This window comes from Nicotiana tabacum, chromosome 5, assembly GCF_000715075.1.
Source record: "Nicotiana tabacum cultivar K326 chromosome 5, ASM71507v2, whole genome shotgun sequence".
Lineage (NCBI taxonomy): Eukaryota > Viridiplantae > Streptophyta > Magnoliopsida > Solanales > Solanaceae > Nicotiana > Nicotiana tabacum.
This window is the reverse complement of record NC_134084.1, coordinates 157,857,820-157,883,545: the sequence shown is the minus strand read 5'-3', so window position 1 is coordinate 157,883,545 and position 25,726 is coordinate 157,857,820. Positions and strand designations below refer to the sequence as shown.

The window sequence follows — 25,726 nt, the reverse complement described above, 5'->3', positions numbered from 1 at the left end:
GGATGAGATGGGATAAAGTGTGAGAATAAATTTATATCGTGTTTGATTGGCGATATAAATTTATTTGAATAAATTTATACCATTAATCAAACATAGTATAAGTTTAGTACGAGACTTAATTTTAGATATCTCACCTTATCCCATCAAATTTAAAATTATTCTATCACACCTCCCAGGTGAAAATTTAGTTCAGAAATTATAATCACATGACTATAAACTCGGAATAATTTAATCTGCGTACCACCAAACAACCATTAGTGTAAGAAAGAAATGATGAACATGTAAAAGAGGACAAGTCTCAGTTAGTTTGGTTTAGTGGGATTGTGACTAAGGTTGGGGAAACCTTTCACCAAGAGGTGTGCATACGACTAGGATACTCCTTTTACCTGGAATGATCAGAGATTCTTTACTTCTTTTTCTTTAGCTTTTCATTTTAACCGTAAGAAAATAATTGTAAGATTCCTAGTACGATCTGATCTGGAGCGGAGGTAGAATGTAGAAAGCGAGTTCAATTGAATTCAGTAGCTTTAGTTTAAATTCTATATTTATTTTTTAAAAATACTAAATTAATATATATAAATTATCAATTTAAAACCCAGTAACTCAAAGGGACCAGAACCCCAAATGCCAAATGGTCGACTCCATAAGCACTAAATCTTGGCTTTGCCTCTAAATCTGATGGCTAAAATATTTTAAAGCATGAGGACTTGACAGGAACAGAAAAGAGTGAGTACTATGTTTTGTGCATTAACCGTCAAGAAAATATATACACAATCAGATTAGTTAAAATGCAAAATAATTATGTATTCACATTTGATATATATACAATAACAACAAACCCAACTTAATCTCATACGTAGGAACTGAGGAGGGTAGTATATACACAGTTTTACCCCTGTTCTATAAAAGGCGGAGAGACTGTTTTCAAGATATTATATATATACATATATATATATATATCACATGTATATATAAGGAAAATTTAGGAATAATACTTTTTGAGACCTTTAACTCACTCTAGCAATGTTGCACCCCAGCTAGATCTAGACGGTTGTGGAGTATTCTGCTCCAACCCCACATGTCCCATCATATTTTTCCCCACACCCCACCCTTTTTCTCCAAAGATTCCAAACTTCTTTCTATTTTATTTCCACTTGATTTTCCCTTCTTAATTAATCTTTTTAAAAAAAAAAAAACATTTCCCTGAAAAAATTTCAGATGCTGTCCCACTTTTTCAGCTATAAAATCCCAGCCAAAATACCTCTACAACCCTCTCTCTCTTTTTCCTTCTTTTTCTCTTCATAGTTTCAACCTATAAATCTGCTTCTTTTCTGTTTCAAAGCCCCTTTACTAGTTTCTTGTTCTTGTTTTAATCTCCTTAAAAAAAAATTTATTTTCAAGATTTTCTTGGAACATAAATAGAAGTTTGAAATTTGTGCCTCAGAATTATCTGGGGCTTTTTAGCAAATCTTGATGCTAAAGTTACTATTTCTAATCTTTGAAATTCATGTCTACAATTCTCACTGAACTCTTCCTTTCTGGTTTTATGATAAATTCCACATATAGGCGCAGGACTCATTTAGTGCAATCTTTCTCAGTTGTTTTCCTCTATTGGTTTTACTGCATTTCATAGTTAATTTCCCATAAATAAGTATTCCCTATTACACCCAACTCAACAAATAAAGTAGTATATATTCATTCTAGTACTCTTTGTTTGCACCAAAATCACTATTCTAGGTCCTGCTAATTTTCAATTATTTTTACTACACTATTGTTCCCCGTCAATTTCTTTGAGTTTCATTCTTGCGAACGTACACCCCAGACGGAATATTTAATGTGTTAGATGCAGTACTGCACAGGTCTATATGCACAACGCCTAGTATCCACCATTTACGGCTAGAACTACTGGGTATCTGATACCATTTGCTCCCCTAGCTTCCTGCTAATTTTCAATTATTATTATTATTATTATTATTATTATTACTACTACTACTACTCTATTGTTCCTAAGTTTTGGTCATAAAAAAATTTGGTCATGGCTTCATCAAGTGGGACATCATCAGGTTCAGGGTCATATACACTTCAGAACTCAGGCTCAGAAGAAGATCTTCAACAATTAATGGATCAGAGGAAGAGGAAGAGAATGATATCGAACCGCGAATCGGCTCGAAGATCAAGAATGAGGAAACAAAAGCATTTGGATGATCTTATGTCCCAATTAGCTCATCAAAGGAAAGAAAATAACCAAATTTTAACCACTATGAATGTCACAACCCAATATTATCTCAATGTTGAAGCTGAGAACTTAATCTTGAGAGCTCAAGTGGCTGAACTTAGCAACAGATTTGAGTCCTTAACACAAATCATCAGTTTCTTGAATGCCAACAACAGTGGCAATAGTCAAATTGAGTATATGGCTGATGGTTATATTATGAATGATTCTTGGAATTATGTGTATTCCAATCAGCCAATTATGAATGCAGACATCTTGCAATATTAATTTACATGTGGTGGAAATGGACTGTAACCTCTGGTTTAAAATCTTGGATTATTTGTGATTTTGAATATTTGTATTAAACAAGGGATTTAAGGGTTAATATTGTAACTGATTTTGTAAATCATTTGAAGGCAAGAGGTGGTGATCTACAAGGACTCTGAAAAAGAAAGGATCCTTTATCAGCAGCAGGATCAAAGATTAAAAGATTTAGTATCAGTAATATTAAATAGTATTAGTTTTAAAGCATTGTGTTCAAGTAGTTGTAAGACTAATAATCCATATGATAGTAGTCATCAGTTATTTTTAACTCTATGTTGAGCAGACTCTCTAAAATGATATCGGAAGAAATTAAAAAATAGCCAGATTCATAAATAGCCACAATTTCAAAAGTAATTGAAATTTAGCTACTTTTCATGTAAAGATAAATCTGAATGAAATAATATTCAAAATCCGGAAAACACTCCAGCATAATATACATATTATAATGGAGTTCCAGCATAAGTATACTAGTTCCAGCATAATATACTGGAGTTCCAATATAATATATCGGTTCAGTATAACATGCTGGAAGTTCATTCACAAGTGCTCCCATTTCCAGTATATTATGCTAGAACTTTTCGCGTGTTGGAGATCCAGCATAATATGCTGGAAGTTCATACATAGATGCATCGATCTCCATTATATTATGCTGGACTGGTTCCTGTTGCAGCAAAATAGTGGTTATTTTTCAATAACTTTGCAAACGCTGACTATTTTTGAATGACCAGTCTAAAAATTGGGTAGCCCGTGCTATTTTAATAATGTTGTCGCATCCATGTCAAATTTTCAAAAATATACTACTTTTGAAGAATTCGACATGCCCAGCTATTTTGGGGAAGTCAGAGTAACATAAGAAAAAATACATAAGTTGTATCTTGAACTTGTCCAGAAAACTTAACTACACAACTTAATTTTCCGGATATCCTATCACCCCCTTATTCTAGTTTGAAGTCCTATCACCACCATGAGTTTAGGGTGCAACTTATGAGGATAAAACTCAACTGCAAATCATGACATAATTTAATCAATGACAGTAAATTCAGTTGAAAACAATAACATATAATAGTAACACCAAAATATTGGCATTACATAAACAAATTTAGCTATTTAAAATGTAGATTTTTTTTTCATATTCGTTCTTTATTCTTCTGTTATCCAATTTTCTTGATTTCGTTCTTCTTCTTCAAAATCCAATAGCTCAATTTGCTGATAAACCAAGTAATAAGTTCATAACCCTAAATAAAAGAAACACTAAAAGGAAGTTAATAAAAAGTAATACTAAACACAATTGCAATCAAAAGTTCAAAACAGAACTTAGTCATTGTTTGGCTCAAAAGATATCGAAATCTTTTGGAACAAATCAATCAAATTTGAAGGGGTAAATCTTAGCTAAGTATAATAATCTCTAGATTGGAAGATAGGTAAGGAGAAGATGGGTAATAAGATTTCTTTATCGATCTGAATCAGTAAAATCCTTTTAAGAACACTTCTTATTCGTAAGCAGAATTATATCCAATATTGTCCCTCCCTCCTACAAGGTTATTGTCCTCTATATATACAAGGAGCGAAACCCTTCTAAGTTGTAAAAGACAAGTTACAAGGAATATTTCTAATGTTCCCTAATGGACCTGTACTATTACAAGGGTCGTACAGTCTCTTGTTTGCCTTAAGGTCGTCTCCCACAGGACATCGAGTCAAGGAGACCCCGTCATTTGTCGTACTCGTCGTTGGTCGTGACTGGTCAAATTTGGACTCATACAGTTAGTCCCTCCGCTTGTCGGGGTTGCAACTGGGTGCGTCCTCGATGAGCGGATATCATGCGTTCCTATGGAGAAATTTGATCCTTCGAGGTGTTACGACATGGCCAATGGGGAACGGTCAGCGTGCTTAGCAAGACATCGGGTAATACATTTTACCGGGAAATGATATCATCTTCACGTGCGTCATCATTACGCATGTTTTCCGGGCAGGAGTTGATGGCTTGATGCTTCGATTCTAGCGCTACTCTGTGACCTTCCGCTTCGATTCTAGCGCCGCCCAACCCTATAAATAGGTGGAGGGTTTGTTTTTTTGAAAGTTCTTGGCCATTTCACTCCTGATAACCTGCCCTTATTTCTCCGAGCTTGCCCTTATACCCTTTTGCTTCTTCTTCTCATATTCTTCATTCACAGCTTTTTCCTCCTTCTTTTTTTTATTAATACCTCTTTGGACGAAAGCATGCCGAGGTCACATCGTTCTCGTGAAGGGGATCCTGAGGCCACCCCATTGTCCACGGCGCCCCCTTCAGGCGGTGAAGATACGATGGTAGAAGAGGGTGACAGTCTCCCTATAGTGGAGAAGTTATTGCCGAGACACCCCATGTCTCAAAGTGACTTCCTCAAAGATCCTCCTCCTACTCCTGCCCCTGTACTTTCTGAGACGGAGCAGGTTCACATTGACACTCTTTGTATAAAGTATAGCATTCCCGCTCACGTTGACATGATTCTGGCGGTGGGAGATTTTGTAGAGGTCCACAGACCTGGATACTGCGCTTTCTATAAGTACCCTTTCATGATTGGCTACACTTTTCCTCTCTTCCCCTTAGCAGAAAAGTTCTGTAGGTTCTACCAAGTTTGCTCGGCATAACTTTCGACGTATACTCTTAAGGTGCTTCTGCTGTTGACCAAGTATGCGGAGTTGGTGGAATGTAATGTTTCTATACACCACCTTTTGCACCTGTTCCCGCCTAGCTTCCACAGAGGTACCATGGTGCATTTGAGGCACCGTGGCATGAAAGGGCTGGTGGTCGGGATAGACGACCGAGCAAGACGCATATTTTGGCACAAGTACTTTTTTGTCAAAATTGAACATATCATTTCTGGCTCCGCCAGGTTCCCGAAGCGATGGAACGAGACTCGTAAGTATCGTCACTCATTTTATTCTTCCTTCGTTAGTATTCGTTATAAAGTTTGTTTGCTTCTAGTTTGTAGCTATGGGACGTTTGGCCCGACCTATTGTGGGCATAAGGGATTGGGTAGCCTGTCTGTTACCCAATGTAGCGGAAATCCGAGATTGGCCCTCCTTCATAAAGCGTTACGACCTTAAAGTTCCAACTGGCGAGTGTTTTCCCCTTACCACTTCGTTGGTCATATATCGTCGTCCATTAATTTGACTTCTTCGTGATGGCAGGTCGATGAGCTTCCAAGCAGAGGGCGCCAGTCCATGCAATTCGACAGGCCGTTGCTGCCGCGGATATGCAATTTGTTTTGAGTGAATCTATTTGAGAGGGTCGTCCTCAACCTGTTCAATTAGAAGGTCCCTCTCGGGTCGTGGTCGTGAGGTAGGAGGCTTCTTCAATGACGGCCCCACACCTCTTAGACGAATCCTCCAATGGGGACGAGTCGTTATCAAGAAAAAGGAGGAGAATGGAGCTTGAGAAGGGCGTGGCCATGGACGCTGATAGAAGCAAGGCATCACAGGTAGCACCCATACCCACATTTATGGCTGGCGCCATTTTATTGGAGGGATCTCCCCAAGTGGAAGGAGTTTAACCAGGAGCCGGCTTCGTGTGCTCTGCTGAGGGCGGCGCATCGTCCAACGTTGGAGGTCGTCGTATCGAGGGTGACGACTTAGATTCAGATGTCGACCCGGAGGATGTCAACGAGTTCGTAGGTCGCTGTACTCGCGTGGAGGTCAGAGCGGAAGGGACTGATCGTCACATAGTAGTCCCGGGGGACTACAACTTGCTGTTAAACTGTGAGAAAATGGTTTCTGTTTTAGATCCTCTATGTGTTGCCCCTGAAAATGAGGTGGTTAGGGCGATGAGCGATATGGAGTTGTCTCAAAACGTCACTGGTATGGCTTTGCGGGTAGGTGCCTTTCCTTCCCTTTTTGTCATTGGGTTTGTGTGGCGATCGTCAGATTGTACTTTGTTTCTAACTTCTTTTCCTTTGTGCCAGACCCTCATCATGGAGACCGAGCGAGAACGTCGAGAGAGGAAAAGGACGACCATCTATGAGAAGATGTCGTCCAAGTACCAGCGGTATCACGCTAAGCACCGTGTGATGACTGATATTTACAATCAGGATCCTGAGTTTCAGTTGTTTCACGAAGGGCTCAAACAAAGGGAGGACCTATTGGAGCGCAAGATCGAAGAGCTGAGGGAGCGGGATGAGGAGCTTGTGAAGGCTGTCGCCCGTAACAGTGAACTTGAGGCCTCCCTGAAGGAGGTTGAGCTCGAGTTGAGTAGGGGGTGATGACCGAGAATGCTGATTTGCAAACGAAGGTAGCCAGTTTGACCGCTGAACTAAGTGCGAAGGTGGTGGAGATTGAGGGACTTAAGGGCGAGCTGAACGTCGGTGCTGATAAGTTGGCGACAACTATTTCTGGAACAACGTATTTGGAGAATGCCCTCCGTGTTTGTAAGTCAGAGCTGACTGAGGAGAAGGAGGCCTCTACTCTTAAGGTCATGGGGCTTGAAGGGCGTGTTAGAGAGTTGGAGGCAGAGCTATCCACGTTGAATGGGCAAGTGACCTCGCTGAGAGCGGAGGATGCAAATCGACACTCTCAATCTTCAACGTCCCGTGCCTCGGCCGACCCGATCGTTCCTCGTCGTTTATATAAGTTGTGGGTCCTGGTTGAGGCCTGGCTTGACGTGTACAAGGATTTCCACGCTGAAGGGAGGGCAACTGAAGTGAAACTTCAAAACATGCATACTGAAGCTCGTGCAACGCGTAAGGCATATGGGTACGACCCTCTTACACCTGACGGAGATGACATCAATTCTGATGATGCGAACCATCTTGCTTCGGACTCTTGGTATGAGGATGCTTACCCCCTAGGGTAATGTGTAATCTTTTGTTCGTACTTACTTTTGTTTTGGGGCTTCCATAGGGGCATGTTTGAGCACGTTTGTAAGGACAAATGTAAATAATATTTTGATGCAATGTAGATTTTTATTTTGTCGATTTGTGGGTGTCTTTGCAATGTTTATGGTGTCCGGGATACCTATTGATCTTGTTGAGTTGATTAAGCTTTAGGGTGAGGATGATTCCCCCCTTTTTTGGCGATGGCCTTGGCCATTAGGATGCTGCTTCGAGCTATCGTCGAAGTACGATCCCATAGTAGTTCGAAAGAGGTTGAACTCATATTTTTGCCGTTGGTCTTGACCATTGGGATGTTTCTTCGAACTGTCATCGAAGTAGGATCCCGTCTTGATTTGAACGAGGTCGAACTCGTATTTTCATCGATGGCCTTGGCCATTGGGATATTGCTTCGAACTGTCATCGAAGTAGGATCCCGTCGTAGTTTGAACGAGGTCGAACTTATATTTTCATCGATGGCTTTGGCCATCGGGATGTGGCTTCGAACTGTCGTCGAAGTAGGATCTCGTCGTAGCTCGAACGAGGTCGAATTCATATTTTCATCGATGGCCTTGGCCATTCGGATGTTGCTTCGAACTGTCATCGAAGTAGGATCCCGTTGTAGTTCGAATGAGGTCGAACTCATATTTTCGTCGATAGCCTTGGCCATTGGGATGTTGCTTCGAACTGTCGTCGAAGTAGGATCCCATCGTAGTTCGAACGAGGTCGCTCATATTTTCGTCGATGGCTTTATCCATTGGGATGTTGCTTAGAACTATCGTTGAAGTAGGATCGCCTCGTAGTTCGAATGAGGTCGAACTCATATTTTCGTCGATGGCTTTGGCCATTATGATGTTACTTCGAACTGTCGTCAAAGTAGGATCCTGTCGTAGTTCGAACAAGGTCGAACTCATATTTTCATCGATGGATTTGGCCACTGGGATGTTGCTTCAAACTGTCATCGAAGTAGGATCCCGTCGTAGCTCGAACGAGGTCGAACTCATATTTTTGTCGAAGGCCTTAGCCATTGGGATGTTGCTTCGAACTGTCATCGAGTTAGGATCTCATCGTAGTTCGAACGAGGCCGAACTCATATTTTCGTCAATGGCTTTGGCCATTGGGATGTTGCTTCGAACTGTCGTCAAAGTAGGATCCCGTCGTAGCTCGAACAAGGTCGAATTCATATTTTCGTCGATGGCCTTGTTCATTGGGATGTTGCTTCGAACTGTCGTCGAAGTAGGATCCCGTCATAGTTCGAACGAGGTCGAACTCATATTTTCGTCGATGGCCTTGGCCATTTCTTGTTGGAGGTTTGATCGTATTCCCGTAGGAAGACACATGTCGACTTTATTCATGCAATAGAGGTTTGATTATATACTTGTAAGAATCACATGTCGACTCTGTACATACAATAGAGATTTGATTATATTCTTATAAGAATCACATGTCGATTCTGTACATACAATGGAGATTTGATTATCTATATCCAGTCCCTTCATTATTTTGCTCCGGAGATCATGTCGACGAGCGGGGTAATGAACAATACTTTGAACCTCAAGACGTCTCCTTTGTCGCCTCGTTAAAAACCTCACCGGGAAAACCCGATTGGGACGAAACTCAGATGAGGGAAAAAGAGTATGACTTAGGTTGTGCCTTCTTTCAGAAGTGGAAGTATTTAAGATGGCCGACATTCCAGTTGTTTTGGAGTAGTTTTCCCTCGATTGTCTCTAACTGGAATGCTTCTTTGTTTGCTGCGACTGTGATTTTGTATGGTCCGTCCTAATTTGTTCCCAGTTTTCCCTCATTATGGTCTTTCACTGCTTATGTTTTAGCCTTGAGGACATAATCTCTAACTTTGAGTGGTTGCAGTTTGGCCTTCTTGTTGTAGTACCTTTCCACTTGTTGCTTCTGGGCTACCATTATTATGTGGGCCATGTCTCTCCGTTCTTTGACTTCATCCAGATCTTGTAGCCTACTTTCGTCGTTGCTTGGTCCGCTCTCGCTGGAGTATCTCAAACTAAGCTCTCCGACCTTGACGGCTATAACTGCGTCAGTCCCGTAGACTAGTGAATATAGCGTCAGTCCCGTAGACTAGTGAATCGGCCCATATCGCATTTTGGTAACAACTTCAGAGCGCCTGGTATTTTATCAACCCTTTCCTGATGTTCCTTCATCTAGTCGCGGAATGTTTTGTTCTCATTTTTCATCTCTTCCATTTTTTTTAAGATAACCGTAAGTGCATCGTTGCCTGTATCAGCAACAGTACAGGTGTTACATATTCGTGTAGTGTCTGGCTCATCGGTAACATCTGCAGTTTCTACGGGTAATATGCCTTCGATATCTCTCTGAACGGGTTTCTCGAGCATGTTGCTCGAGGTATTTGTCAACCATTCTTCTAGTAGCCTTTTCACGACCGGTGGTGCTTCTCCTGTTGTGGATTTTGAGGTTTCCCTCTCACGCAAGACCGTTAAACCCTAGTGCGGGGAGAGGGGAGGGATAGGATCTCTCCCTCAGGTGTAGCACTTGGTATCGTGTTTTTGTTGTCTTCTCCACTGGCTTCGTTGAGAGAATTCAGGAGGTTGTTCATGACACCTACTATTGCCTTTAGCCTTGCTTATCCCTTTCCTACCATTGATGGCCTTTGCGAAGCTAAAGAGAGGCGATTATTCCTTTCAAGAACCTAGATGAAAACTACGATTTCAGCTATAGAAATCCTCACAGACAGCGCCAAATTGTTTGACTCAAAAGATATCGAAACCTTTTGGAATAAATCAATCAAATTTGAAGGGGTAAATCTCAGCTAAGTATAATAATCTCTAGATTAGAATATAGGTAAGGAGAAGATGGGTAATAAAATTTCTTTATCGATCTGAATCAGTAAAATCCTTTTAAGAACACTTCTCATTCGTAAGTAGAATTATATCCAATATTCTTCCCCCCCCCCCACAAGGTTATTGTCCTTTATATATACAAGGAGCGAAACCCTTCTAAGCTGTAAAAGACAAGTTACAAGGAATATTCGAAGGAATATTCCTAATGTTCCCTAATGGGCCTGTACTATTACAAGGGTCGTACAGTCTCTTGTTTGCCTTAAGGTCGTATCCCACAGAACATCGAGTCAAGAAGACCTCGTCATTCGTCGTACTCGTTGTTGGTCATGATTGGTCAAATTTGTACCCATACACTCATTAACAATACAATCAATAACGCAAATCACGATAAAATTTAATCAATAACAGTAACTCCAAAAGAAAATTCATATAATCTATCTCAACTTATATATCACATTAATTTATAGTGTATCTCCCTTCTCGCCTCAATAACAATAACAATAATTATCACGCCTCAATACCAAACAATATGAATCATTATTGATCACGTCTCTTCATTTAAGTTCAACTAATGTCATTATTATATTAATTAATTATATATATATATATATATATATATATATAATATAACACAAATACAGAATACAAAATTTAAATTCCTTAAGCTTGTTAGTAATCTGTATTTGTAAACTAATTCTGGAAAAAATAGAATAACATATAAACAGAAAATGTAAAGAAACAAGGGTTAATCCGAGCCCACTGAATTCACAGTGTTTTCTTAAGGAATTTAATTCCTCCTAGTACTCAAGGTTATGAATTATTTCCTCCTATGATAGAACGAATTATACACTGGTGTAGTGGTACTTCAAACCCCAGTGTTTCAATGAAGACAAAGTTCGATAGCAAATCACACTTACTGTTTTTTTTTATGTTAAAAGTATGCAGAAGAAGGAGGAGAAACTCAGAAAATCGTATAGAAATTTTGAGAGAATAGACTTGTATTTATAGCTAAAGTTGGGCTGAAATCTGAAGAGGTACAACTCTTCAGAATGGTTGTTTATACAAAACGGCTATAGCATAAATACCATAACATAAATGGCTATTTACTCAACAATAAAGAGGGAAAATAAAGAGGATAAATTGAAGAGGGTAGTTTAATTTTCAGTTAACTGAAAAACGGATGGAATTTAATATTAATATTTATTTTAATATTAATATTCTGTTATTAAAACAAATATTTAATAACATTTCTGTTAATATTTTACTATTAACAAATAAATTTGGTCCAAAAAATTAATCAATAATCGAAGCCGAAGCCGAGCCGAGCAACGATGGCGCGAGGCTTGCCTTCTTCTCAACTCTTTAAGAGCTAGAAGGAGAGCAATTGCTTATATACCCATAAAAAACCTCTTCCTCTTCCAATATAGGACAATATCTCTTTGCAGGGGGAGGGAAACTTAAAATTTCACTTAAAAATTTCATTTCCCTCCATTTCTCATTCACCCTATTTTAAGCCTCATTATTCTTAAAATCCCCAACAAAGTTCTCTATATTTTTACTAGCATATAAATTTATGATAAGGTCAAAATACTCCTAGAAAAGCAATAGGTTCAAATCCTAACTCTAACTAGTTGATATCACATACACATATTTCATTTAATTTTGTTTTTTCATGTTTTTTTTTTATTTCATTGTGTCCTATCTTTAACTAAGTATGCATTACTTAAAAAAAAAGTTTTTTCGAAACAATTTTCTGTATGTAACTTTAGGTTTATATCTTCCCCTTTTAACATCTTAACTCATCGTAGTTTCTCCCGTCTCGTTTTATAGAGGAAAATTCACCGTTGAATCCAATGTAGGCTAGTGCTCTTTCTTTCCCTCGAAACAAGAGTTCCATGTCAAACATAAAGATTGCATCACTAGAATCGTAATAAGTTCATGTAACATCACTTATCTTTCTAAACTGTTTGATAAATATTAAATTCTTTGGTTTCACTATATATCAATAATCAGATGACTTTGTGTTTGAGCTGAATTTCAAATTATTAGGTACAAGAAATCTTTGTGGGCGGTGACAATGTCACCTTTTGCGGTGGTTGTCGAAGACATGTTGGTTAGAAATTTTTTTGTATTCAAATTAGGCTCGATTAAATTCGAATTTGCACGGAAAATTTTATATTGAGGGTAAAAATATTTATTAATAAAGGCGACTCCTTACACATATCGAGATATTTGGTAAAAAACGAGGAGTCATTACCACTTCACCACAATATTTGTGATGACATATTGGTTAGAATATTGATTACCTGCTTCAAGATTTTGGCTTGCTTTAAATGAGATAAAAAATCACAATCTTACATATATATTTTTTTCCTTTTGTTTTTACTCATGATAGAGAGACTGATAATCTCCAGGCACTGACCAAACCATTTGGCAGTAAGTATCCAAGTTGTATTATTAAATCAAGCAGTAAATTCATGTGTTTTGAATTCCTTTATCATTATCAATCCATTCAAATGTGAAATGTGCAGAATTTAGACTATTATTATTTTCCAACTTATTGTTTGTCTGAAAATTATTGTTTTGGTAGAAAATGAATGGGATGTAATAGTTGCTATTTTTGTTAATTATTTGTTGATTTCTGATGTTTATTATAGTATACAACCTCCCTCCTATTTCATATTATAGTGTTTCAATGAAGATTGAGTTTAAAAAACAAAAGATAAAGTGACATACATAACAGTCAAATGAGATAGTAAAAGTTTCGCATATGTCATTTATTCTTCGTCTCTCCAAATAATAAATAAATTTTTTTTTGGGTTGAAATTTAGTCCTAGAGTCTTGTTATCGAGGGATAAAATAGAAATGTAAAAATATAATAGCTTCTATATAAATTGGGCAGAATTACAAGAATAAATGTTACTATATAAAATGGGACGAAGAGATTATTATTATTATTATTATTATTATTATTTTGTCAAACTTCCTTACATTTAGCTAAATAGTGCAATTATCATAGTCCAATAATTTGCTTGGATGTTTTTGAGATATACTGTATATAAGCACTGACGACACATTAAAAGAAACCTAAGAGACAACCCTATACATAAAGGAGGAGAACTCGAACTCGAACTATTGATAATCATTTATTTTTCAATTACGAAGTTAACAATTTTTTTAATATACTGACGATGTATATAATTTAAACTTATACTATAAAGGTGATTCAAATTGTTATTTGCAAGCTTACCCTTGAGCTCATGTTTACTTACGAGTAGGGATGTACATAGGTCGGGTTAGTTCGGATTTTATAATTACCAAATCAAACCAATTATGTTGGATTATTAAATTTAAAAACCAAACCAAACCAATAAAACTCGGTTTTTCGCTCTCGGCTTTTCTCGGGTTTTTGGGTTATTCGGGTTTTTCGGGTTTTTTCTGGTAAAATCTTCGTAGAACAAAACATATAAATTGTGCTCAAAATATTTCTTTAATCCTAGTAAGATACAACTATATAAAATATTTTACAAGAAAATAATACAAAATATGAGATGTGTCATGGCTAGGTGTGTTCATAAAAATCCGAAAACCCGAACCAAACCGAAAACCAAACCAAATCGACCAAAAAAACGATACTTTTTGGTTTGGTTTGGTTTTGGTTTTGAAATTTAAAAACCGATCAAATTTGGTTTGGTTTTGGTTTTAATTAAAAAAAAAACCGAACCAAACCGAATATAGGAGTAGTTATTTTAAATTTATTATTACATCTATATATATATATACACACACACACTTTTATACAAAATTTAAAATTTTTATAGTAAATATTAATCGTTTGCACTTTTAGTACAGTTCTTTACTTTTACATTCTAGTTTAATTGGTAGTTTTTTTTGTTAAGTGTAAAAATCTATTTTATGTTAAAAATAATATATTTTTAATCGAGTCCTTAAATTATTCATCACTATTTGATTCAATTATCATCAATATATTTAGGTAAATAATAGATTTCTCAAAGGTCAATTGATGCCACGACCCGTATTTTCCACCCTCGGGAGTCATGATGTTGCCTACTAATGTGAGCTAGGCAAGCCAATCCTTAACTGCTTATTTCATTAATGTATTGGGAAAAAACTGAATTTACATTGAAAGTGACGTGGCATGACACGTGGACTGGTCAAATGGTCAAAACATGATGATCAGTTAAGAGGCACGAGTGACAACAGATACGGGGAAAGGAAAGTTAAATAGGCACGAGAGGCAATTTGAATAATACACGCTTCGTACCTATTTAGGTCATTTAAAACCAAGAGATCAGAAGGCATTGAAGACATGGATATGATGACGAAAAGGAGTTCACATTCAATATTAATACCCAATACGTTAGAGAATTGGTATTAAATAGGAATGATTGTGTAACGTCTTATTTAATATCATTTATTGCTCATAATTGCATCATTAAGACAAAAGGCATAACACTTTCTCCTAGAATCAACTATAAAAGGAGAAGGACTCAACATCTGTAAGGACACGAAATACGATTGAGATCTTACTGAAATACAAAACTATTTATTGCTTTATCATCATTCTCAAAAATATTTTATTTTCGTCTCCTGATTATCAGTAACCCGAATTTCTTTCTAGCTTTGACCAAAAACTCAGATTTTTGGTTAAACAAATTGGTTCCGTTACCGGGAATCTGATAATCTTTTCTTCTAAGCTACATCTTGTCCATTATTGTCACCATGTCAAACAACAACACCAACAATAATAATGAAAACACTTTGGGAAACCCTGAAAATCAATCATCAAAATCAAGGATATTTACATAACATTGAAGTGGTTCCCTCCCCTCAAAATTCATCACGTCAATCTCGTGAAGGCACTCGTGAATCTCGTGCTGATCAACAAGAACAATCTGAACACTTTGAAGGTGGTACAAATGAAGCTTTACAAAAGCTAATTGATGCACAGATCGGCAAAGCTCTACAGGATCTAGTTAGTCGATTGCCTACTGCACCACCCACACCAACTCCTAATAATAATACATTGGAGAATCGCCGTTCTGGTCTTGTTAACTCTGGAAATGGAGGAACCACCAATGAGCCACAGGAAGGGGAACCAGGTAATTCAAATAATTCCTATTTGCAAAATATAGTACTAACCTTGCAGAAACAGATTAAGGAACAAAATGAACGTATTGAGCAAATCCCTGGAGTTCCGCCTGTAATAAAAGGAGTTGACATGGACAAATACTCACAACAACCTTAGAAGCCAAGTGCTGCTCCCCTTCCAATTCCGAAAAACTTCAAAATGCCTGACATCCCGAAATATGATGGTACTACAGACCCACGGGACCACGTGACTGCATTTACAACAGGCGTAAAAGGCAACGACTTGACCAAACAAGAAATTGAATCAGTACTGGTCAAGAAATTTGGAGAAACACTCACCAAGGGTGCATTAACCTGGTATTCTCTTTTATCTGAAAATTCTATAAATTCTTTTGCTGAGCTTGCAGATTCTTTTATTAAAGCACATTCGAGAGCACAAAAGATTGAGAAAAGAATGGAAGATATTTTCAAAATCAAACAAGGAGATTCAGAGTTGCTCAGAGACTTTGTTGATAGATTCCAGCGTGAAAGAATGACTCTACCCCGTGTGCCTGACAACTGGGCTGCAATAGCTTTTTCAAGTAATTTAAATGACAAAAGTTCTGAAGCCACGAGAAGACTCAAAGAAAGCCTTCGATAATTCCCTGCAACCACGTGGAATGATGTTTACAACAGGTATAGTACGAAGCTGCAAATTGAAGAAGATACCGTACCTAAGTTTCATCATGAAGAAAGGGGTGGTTCCAGAAGATCAGAAACCGAAAAAGATCAGGTAAAAACAGGTACGATCCATATATGGAACCCGTAGGAAAAAACCCATGGTCAAAACAAGATAGCCAGCAATATGATCAAAAATCGAGGAATAGGGACTCTGGTTCTTCATCGAAATTCAAAAATGATCGGAACAGACAAGAGTCACGAGATGATGACAGAAGTTTATAGGCACGGTTCGGCGAATATAACTTTAATGTCACTACCTCCGAGCTCGTGGCTATTTTGAGAAGTATGTGAGATAAGGTGTGGTGGCCAAAAGAGATGCGGTCAAATCCAAATAGACGCAATCCAGATCATTGGTGCGAATTCCACAATGATCACGGGCACAAAACTTCAGAATGTAGATTCTTGTAGAGTGAAGTGGACCATCTATTGAAGCAAGGGTACCTCACTGAGTTATTTAGTGAAAAAGGTAAACATGCCTATATGAAAAATAGGCAGGAGCCACCAAAGCCTCCTTCACCCAAGAGAACAGTGAATGTGATAAGTGGGGGAGAAGATATTCACGGCATAACCTACACAGCCTCCAACAAGGTTTCTAAAGTAACAATTACACACGGGAAACGTGTACGACAAGTTTTAGAAAATGAAAGTATTTCATTCGATGATGCAGATACCGAAGGAGTGATAACCCCACATAATGACGCACTGGTAATATTTTTACTTGTACATGATACTAATGTAAAAAACGAGTTTTGATTGATCCAGGGAGTTCCGTAAATATTATACTACTAAGGGTATTACGTGAAATGCAAGCTGAAGACAAAATGATACCCAAGGCGCATACCTTGTCAGGCTTCAACAATTCAAGTGTGTTAACAAAATGAGAGGTAATTCTAACAATATTTGCTGCAGGTGTTGTTAAAGAAACTAAATTTCAGGTAGTTGATATGGAAATGGCCTACAATATGATCATGGGGAGGCCTTGGATCCATGATATGGATGTTGTTCCGTCAACTCTACATCAAGTTATCAAATTTCCATCACCGTGGGGGATTTGTCAAATTCTAGGGGATCAACAAACAACCAGGAGTATCAACGCTGTAACAGATACAAGCATCGTAAACAAAGAAAAATAGCAATTACAGGAAACAGTTGAAGGCGTCAGCAATCAAACCTCAACTGAGCAAGAGAAAACAGATTTATACTCGAGACCTGATACAATTCAAGAACCTGAGGAGAATGAAAATATCATTTGAGCGGTGATATTATTTGAGCGGTGGCCTGAACGGAAAGTCTATGTTGGAGCTAATTTAAACTCAAACAGGCGAGGTATGTTAATTGAATTTCTAAAATCTAACATAGACTGTTTTGCTCGGTCCCATGCTGACATGACAGAGATACCACCGGATGTGATGACTCACAAATTAAACAAGATCCATCTTTTACACCAATAAAGCAAAAGAAAAGAAAGCAAGGAGCTTTCAAAAACCAGGTGATTCAAGATGAGGTCCAAAAGCTATTAAAAATTGGGTCAATACGCGAGGTAAAGTATCCTAATTGGTTAGCAAACACAGTTGTTGTACCTAAAAAAATGGTAAGTGGCGGGTTTGCGTGGATTATACAGATCTTAACAAAGCCTGCCCAAAAGATTCTTTCCCTTTACCACATATAGATCAATTAATTGATGCAACTGCAGGGCATGAACTTTTAAGTTTTTAGATGCATATTCAGGGTAAAACCAAATTAAAATGGACCCTAGTGATGAAGAAAAAACTTCTTTCATCACGGACAGGGGGACTTACTGTTATAAAGTAATGCCCCTTGGTCTCAAAAATGCTGGGGCAACCTATCAAAGGTTGGTCACAAAAATGTTCCAAGAGCATTTAGGAAAGTCAATGGAGGTATATATAGACGATATGCTCGTCAAAACTCAGCAGTCTCATGATCATATTTCTCATCTATCTGTTACATTTGAAAGTTTGCGAAAATTTAATATGAAACTCAACCCAGAAAAATGTGTATTTGGAGTTGCATCAGGTAAATTTTTGGGTTTTCTTGTCTCTAATCGTGGTATTGAGGTAAATCCTTCTCAGATCAATACTAATAAAAAGGAAGTTCAACGATTAACGGGAAGAATTGCAGCTTTGGGGAGATTTATTTCTAAATCTTCAGAAAAGTGTTTTAAGTTTTTCTCTGCGCTCAGAAAGCAAGATCATTTTGAATGGAATGAAGATTGTCAACAAGCCCTTAGAAATTTGAAAGCTTATTGTCACACCTCCTTTTTCCGCACCCGAGGGGGCGCAGGGGGAGTTTTTTCCAATTAAAGGACAATCGAAACGGGATTGGTTTATTTATTTCAGAGTCGCCACTTGGGAGATTTAGGGTGTCCCAAGTCACCAATTTTAATCCCGAATCGAGGAAAAGAATGACTCTATATTACAGTCTGCGTACCAGAAATCCAGATAAGGAATTCTGTTAACCCGGGAGAAGGTGTTAGGCATTCCCGAGTTCCGTGGTTCTAGCACGGTCGCTCAACTGTTATATTTGGCTTGATTATCTGATTTATACATGTTAAACCTATGTGCAAGTTTTAAACTCTTGACCGCTATTATTATTATTTTTTACGAAAATTGCAACGTCGTGAAAATATACCTCGAACCACGTTACATCAATGCACCCGTGGTTATTGACATATCTCGACTCGGTTGAGATTTGGATTTGGGTCACATAAATGTGCACCCGAATTAAGAAAAATAAATTATTAAGACGCGCCTAAAGCAACTAACGTATTGTTATTTTGGGGGAGGCCGTAAAATTTGCTAAACGGCATGTCCCGAATTCTGAGTATTTTTAATATATATACATTTAGAGGTCCCCGCAGCTTCTACATTTTTTGTTTGTCGAGGCTCGTCTCACTTATTATTAAAAGGAATTTACAACGTCATGGAAATGCATCTCGGGCCACGCCATAATCAATATACCCGTGATTAGAGACACATTTCGATTCCGTTGAGATTTTTAGATTTGGGTCACATAAATGTGCACCCGAGTTTAGGAAAATTAAATTATTAAAGGCGCGCCTGAAGCAACTAGCGCATTATTATTTTGGGTAGGGTCGTGAATTTTGCTAAACGGCCCGTTCCGGAATCTAAGTGTTTAATACATAATTTTGTGAGGGCTCCGCAATCTGTACATTTTTATTTTTGGCGAAGCTAGTCTCGTTTTTTTTTGTTTATTTATTTATTTGTTTCTATTTACTTTTTTTTATTTTTTTTAAAAGGATGCCATTTTTACGCCTTTAACAATACTAAACTTTATAGCCTATTTACAACTGAAATCTCATAACTCGTTACAAATTTAATAAAAGGAATCTAGCAAAATGAGTGTTTTGGAAGTAATAACAACAAGTACTGATAATAAATTTTTTTTTCGAATGAACTAAGCGAAGGAAAGTACGAACAAATTAACGTCAAACTTGTGTCGTAAAACAACTAGTCCAACTTAATTGAATGACATCGAATAAACAAGAGTCACATAACGCAAAATGAGCAAAAATGCGTACGATGAAAACATAAGCAGAAAATTATCATATCAATTCATATATTGCATCTTCGAACATTTAACGTAACATTTCCTTATCTAATACGTGAGGTTTACTAACCTTTGAACCCCGGCAAACTCAGGACGACAAACACGACCCCGACGGAACTCAAGCCGGACCTCACTGGACGAGGAACAACGACGAAACCTCGGACAAACACCTCGACGTACCGGACCTCGACGAACAGAAAGCTCGGACCCACAACTGTCAACGACCGGGGATTGTTTGGTTGCTGCTGTATTTTTCCGGCGCGACACCTGTGTACGTGAAGCCGCAGCTGGAGGGGTCGTTTGGGCAGTTGACGAAGGGGGTGGTTGGACGACGCAGCAGCGATGGCTGCTGCTTGACGGGTGGTCGATGGGTGTTGCTGGGTTTTTGGTTGAGGTCGACGGGACTGGGGCTGCGACGGGGGTGGGAGCTGACTTGTTTTGGGTTATGGTTGCTAGGGTTTTTCCTAGGTTTTCTTCAGTAGGAGGAGGAAGACGATGAGCAGCGGATGTCGGGTTCAATGGAGTATCGCCGGACTGGTTTGACGGAGCTCGGAGGAGGAGGAATGGTCGTGTTTTCCGGCGTTCGTTTGGACAGTGGTCGACGGAGGTGGAAGCAGGTGGTTAAGGTTGTTCGTTTGGTGGTTTACTGGAGGTTTGGGTGGTGTAGATGGAGGCGGGCTGGTTGGAGGTTGACGACGGGCCTTTTTGGTGGTCTAGCGTCGGGCAGGTGACGGGATGGAGGTGGTGCTCGGACGTGTCGATGGAGGTAGTTGTTTGGAGGTGGTCCTTGGGTGGTTTTGCTGGTTTTGGTCAGTAGGGTTTTTCGGTGGTTTTTTGGTTTGTAGGGTTTGCTGAAGAAGAAGAAAGGTGAACAGTAGTCCCTCCAAAAAATTCAAAAAAAGTCCTCCCATCCTTTGGCCTTTGTCCGTGTTTTGTAATGTTTTGCCAAGAAAAATGAGCCCCACGCGTGGTGGGGTTCAAGGTTTATGTCCCCCACGCGTGGTGGGGTTCCCCATGTGTCCTGGACACGGTTTATTATGGGTTAGGTCCGAAATTAGGCCTAAAACCGGGTAGTTTGAACCCGAATATTATTCTTTTGCCCGGACCCGAGAAATAGAAAACGTTGCTTAACTAGTCCTACGTAAACAAAATAACTACCAAAAATAAGACTAGTACTTAAACAAAACTATATCTTTTTTTAAAATATTTTTCAAGATTTAAAATAGCTACAAAATATTAATAAAACTATTTTTGTAATTTTCGTAAATATTAAGATAAAATATGAAGTAATATTTTTGTATTTTTTCAAAGTTAAAATGACTATAAAATATTAATAAAACTATTTTTTTGTAATTTTCGTTTTTTAATAAAGACAAAATATAAAATAATATTTTTTGTATTAAAACGACTACAAAATATTAATAGAATTATATATATTTTTTGTAATTTTCGAATTTATATAAAGTACCAAAATAAAGTGCAATTTTTGATTTTTTCAAGTTTATGAGAGTACAAAAGTAAAGTGCAATTTTTTTTTGATTTTTTCAAGTTTATGAGGGATACATAAACTAAAATTTATATATATATTTTTTGTAATTTTTTCTTTTGCGAGAAAAATAAAGTAAAAATAGTCAAAATAGCTATATTAGTCCTAAATTAAATATTTAAGCTAAGAATGTAAAAATTCCCGGGGAGGGTCAAAAATCACGTGCTTACACCACCGGAAGATGGCAAGCTTTCCCAAACACCAACCGGTACGGGGACATGCCAATCGGAGTCTTGTAACTTGTCAGAAGTTGCGGTAAGCGCTGTTTTAGTCCGTGAGGACCAAGGTAAATAATCTCCTATCTATTATGTAAGTAAGTCCTTATTAGATGCTGAGACACGATACCCGCAGTTAGAAAAGTTTGCATTAGCTTTGATCATGGCATCTAGAAAATTAAGACCTTATTTTCAATGTCATCCCATTATTGTAGTTACTGCTTTTCCGTTTCGAAATATTTTGCATAAACATGAACTGTCAGGAAGATTAGCAAAATGGGCTATAGAACTAAGTGAATACGAAATCATTTATCAACCCAGGACCGCTACAAAATCTCAAGTACTAGCTGATTTCGTGGCTGATTTTAGTAAGGGGATGCATTTAGAAGCAGAAAAAGAATTACAAGTTTTTAATGGTGCAAACCCGGGGACTTGGGTTTTATTCACTGATGGATCATCTAATATAAAAGGAGCAGGTTTGGGTATAGTTCTCATACCACCTACGGGTGAAATTATTAGGCAAGCTATAAAATGTCATTCTATAACTAACAATGAAGCAGAATACGAAGCTGTAATTGCAGGTTTGGAATTGGCAAGAGAACTCGGCATAACACAAATTATAATCAAGAGTGATTCTCAACTCGTGGTCAATCAAATGCTGGGGACTTATACAGCCAGGGAAACTCGAATGCAAGAATATCTCAAAAAGGTACGGGAACTAATTAAGCAATTCCAAACTTGGAAGGTAATGCAGATCCCAAGAGATGAGAATGTGGAGGCAGATGCTTTAGCTAATCTTGCATCTACAGCTGACGTAGCAAACGATGCAAATGCTTCAGTCATACATTTATTTCATTCCGTTATCGAACCTGATAAGAATGGGGTAAATTTTAATCATCTAACATGGGATTGGAGAAACGAAATTATTGCTTTTTTACAGCATGGAACCGTGCCTATTGACAAAGGGAAGGCTCACGCGCTTCGCAAAAAAGCCGCTCGATATTGTTTGTATCAAGGAAATCTTTATCGAAAGATGTTCGGTGGACCACTAGCATGGTGTCTCGGACCCTCTCAAACAGAATATGTGATGAGGGAAGTGCACGAAGGACATTATGGAAATCACGCAGGGGGAAGGTCGCTGGTAAGAATGTTGATTCGAGCAGGATATTATTGGCCTAAGATGGAAGACGAGGGAAACAGTTTCGTGTCTAAATGTGATAAATGTCAAAGATACGGCAATAATATGCACAAACCAGCTGAGTTACTACACCCTGTTATAGCCCCATGGCCCTTTATAAAATGGGGAATGAATATCGTAGGTCCACTTCCACAAGCAAAAGGTCAGGTAAAGTTTCTACTTGTACTCACAGATTATTTCACTAAATGGGTAGAAGCAGGAGCATTTAAATAGGTACGATAAAAGGAAGTTAAAGACTTCATATGGCGAAATATAATATGCCGTTTTGGAGCACCAAAGGAGATCGTGTGTGACAATGGACCGCAATTCATAATAGCTCAAGTCACATAATTTCTTCAAAGTTGGCAGATTAAAAGGATAACGTCTACGCCATGCCATCCAATGGGTAATGGACAAGCGGAATCCACTAACAAAGTCATTATCAACAACTTGAAGAAGAGGTTACAGGATTCAAAAGGTAATTGGCCTGAGGTATTACCTGGAGTATTATGGACTTATCGTACAACGACAAAAACAAGCACTGGAGAAACACCATTTTCAATGGTTTATGGTGTGGAAGCCTTAATTCCAGTTGAAATAGGTGAACCAAGCACACGGTATGATCGGGCAACGGAGGAATCTAATGATGAAGAGATGCGGGTCAACCTTGATTTGCTTGAAGGAAAAAGAGAAGCTGCATTGATAAGAATGGCAGCACAAAATCAAGTAATTGAACGATATTACAATAGGAAAGCACGCCTCAGATTTTTCAAAATTGGGGACTTCGTGCTTAAAAAGGTGTTCCAATCTGCAAAGGCTGCTAATTCAAAAAAGCTAAGTCCAACGTGGGAAGGACCATACAAAGTTCGTGACATTGCAGGAAAAGGAGCATACGAGTTGGCGACAATGGACAGAAAAGTTTTACCCTCACATTGGAATGTCGTCCATTTAAAGAGATATTACTTCTGAGAAAGTACCCACGGTCAGGTATCGCCATGTTAAAATTTTTCTTTTGAATTATTAATGTTTTACTAACGATTTTAGATGCTAGGCAAAAACCCTAACTCGTGCCAAATGATGAGTCACAACCTGCAAGGCAAAATGGAGTATTCTAAAATTCCCAGCCCAGGGTTACAATTAATCTGATGGAAATACACACGGGTTAGGTAGTCTTCATCTATAATCGCACCTCCGAGTCCCGTATATTTTTCTGTTTCAGGAAAAAGGCCAAATTGAAAGAAATAAACAAGTGCTCGAGGCTTCATACTTCACCACTCAAACACTTGGGGGACTACATATTATACACAGATATGTGTAGAAAAACAGATACGAATATCGAACAAAAGTCGGCCACAAAGAGACAAGTGTTGAGAAAAAGTTACGAAGTCTTCAGCATTCATGAGATCAACAGAGTCATCTCTCAAACTCATAAATGAAGTCATCTCTCAAACCCTTCCTAATATATAAAGATAGGGTCATGACTATGTACTAAAACAGGTTATGAAGAAAACCTTATTTATTTTATGTTATGTACAAATCTGTCACAAGAAAAACAGTTACGAGAAAGTTGTAGATGTATTTTAATACATGTAATAGTCAAAAACTTGTTAAAGTTCATGAATAAAAACTTGCCAAAGTTGTTTCATACAAAACATGTGTATTCCTATTTCTTTCATCATATTATAACACTATTATAAAGTTAAGACGTCTTCTTCATTAAGTGTCGATAAAATAAAAGGCCCCTCTTTTATAAACCTCATGTTAATAATCCATGAGAAGAATCATAAAGCATTTTCAAAGGATAAAAATGCTAAGCTATTCTATAAGTCCTAGATAAGTAGGCAAGAATAGAATATACAGAAGTACCGATAAAACTTCTTAATATAAAAGACTAAGTCAGCAAAGTATTTGTTTTTTACAAATGCCCCATTATGATAACTGGGGACTTCATCAAAAGATCCCTTAAAGTTGCCAAGGGATAACACCACCAATAAATAAAAAAAAAGTAAAGTTTTAAATTCATTCAACTAGTCACTGAAGGGGTTGGAACATCAGAAGTTGCAATCTCATTTTCAGGGGCAGTCACAGGCACGGTAACAACTTCTGAGGAAGCAGTAATAGGAGCGATTTCAATTGGGCCTGGAATGTTAAAATCACCGAGGGAAGCAAGAGTCACGGGAGCTTCAGCTTCCATGGACTGTGTCATAGAAGTTTCACCCTCGGGAGCCGGAATTGCAACTCCAATTGCCGCAGTAGCCACTTCTTCATTTAAAAGCTCTTCTGCCCCAGGAGTTCCAAGTGCAGGAGAAGGAGTATCAACTGGTTGTTGGCTTTTTTCAATAGTGTCTAAAACTTTGGCTAATTCAGATTGCAAATCAAAGTTTTCTTGAGTAGCTTCCATCAAAGCATCACAGCGAGATTTTAGAAAAGCCCAACTTACTTCCTCAACTTGACGACGGGCCTTTTTGGTGGTCTAGCGTCGGGCAGGTGACGGGATGGAGGTGGTGCTCGGACGTGTCGATGGAGGTAGTTGTTTGGAGGTGGTCCTTGGGTGGTTTTGCTGGTTTTGGTCAGTAGGGTTTTTCGGTGGTTTTTTGGTTTGTAGGGTTTGCTGAAGAAGAAGAAAGGTGAACAGTAGTCCCTCCAAAAAATTCAAAAAAAGTCCTCCCATCCTTTGGCCTTTGTCCGTGTTTTGTAATGTTTTGCCAAGAAAAATGAGCCCCACACGTGGTGGGGTTCAAGGTTTATGTCCCCCACGCGTGGTGGGGTTCCCCATGTGTCCTGGACACGGTTTATTATGGGTTAGGTCCGAAATTAGGCCTAAAACCGGGTAGTTTGAACCCGAATATTATTCTTTTGCCCGGACCCGAGAAATAGAAAACGTTGCTTAACTAGTCCTACGTAAACAAAATAACTACCAAAAATAAGACTAGTACTTAAACAAAACTATATCTTTTTTTAAAATATTTTTCAAGATTTAAAATAGCTACAAAATATTAATAAAACTATTTTTGTAATTTTCGTAAATATTAAGATAAAATATGAAGTAATATTTTTGTATTTTTTCAAAGTTAAAATGACTATAAAATATTAATAAAACTATTTTTTTGTAATTTTCGTTTTTTAATAAAGACAAAATATAAAATAATATTTTTTGTAT

The 25,726-nt window shown here is 38.0% G+C and overlaps 1 protein-coding gene across 1 annotated transcript; it reads left to right on the top strand.

Moving 5' to 3' along the window:
- Positions 1-1,263: 1,263 nt before the first annotated feature.
- Positions 1,264-2,618, top strand: LOC107793951 (bZIP transcription factor 44-like). The gene has a single exon (XM_016616403.2). It carries the CDS (start codon positions 2,036-2,038, stop codon positions 2,498-2,500), a length of 465 nt encoding a protein of 154 aa, XP_016471889.1. The 5' UTR covers positions 1,264-2,035; the 3' UTR covers positions 2,501-2,618.
- The last annotated feature ends 23,108 nt before the right edge of the window (positions 2,619-25,726 follow it).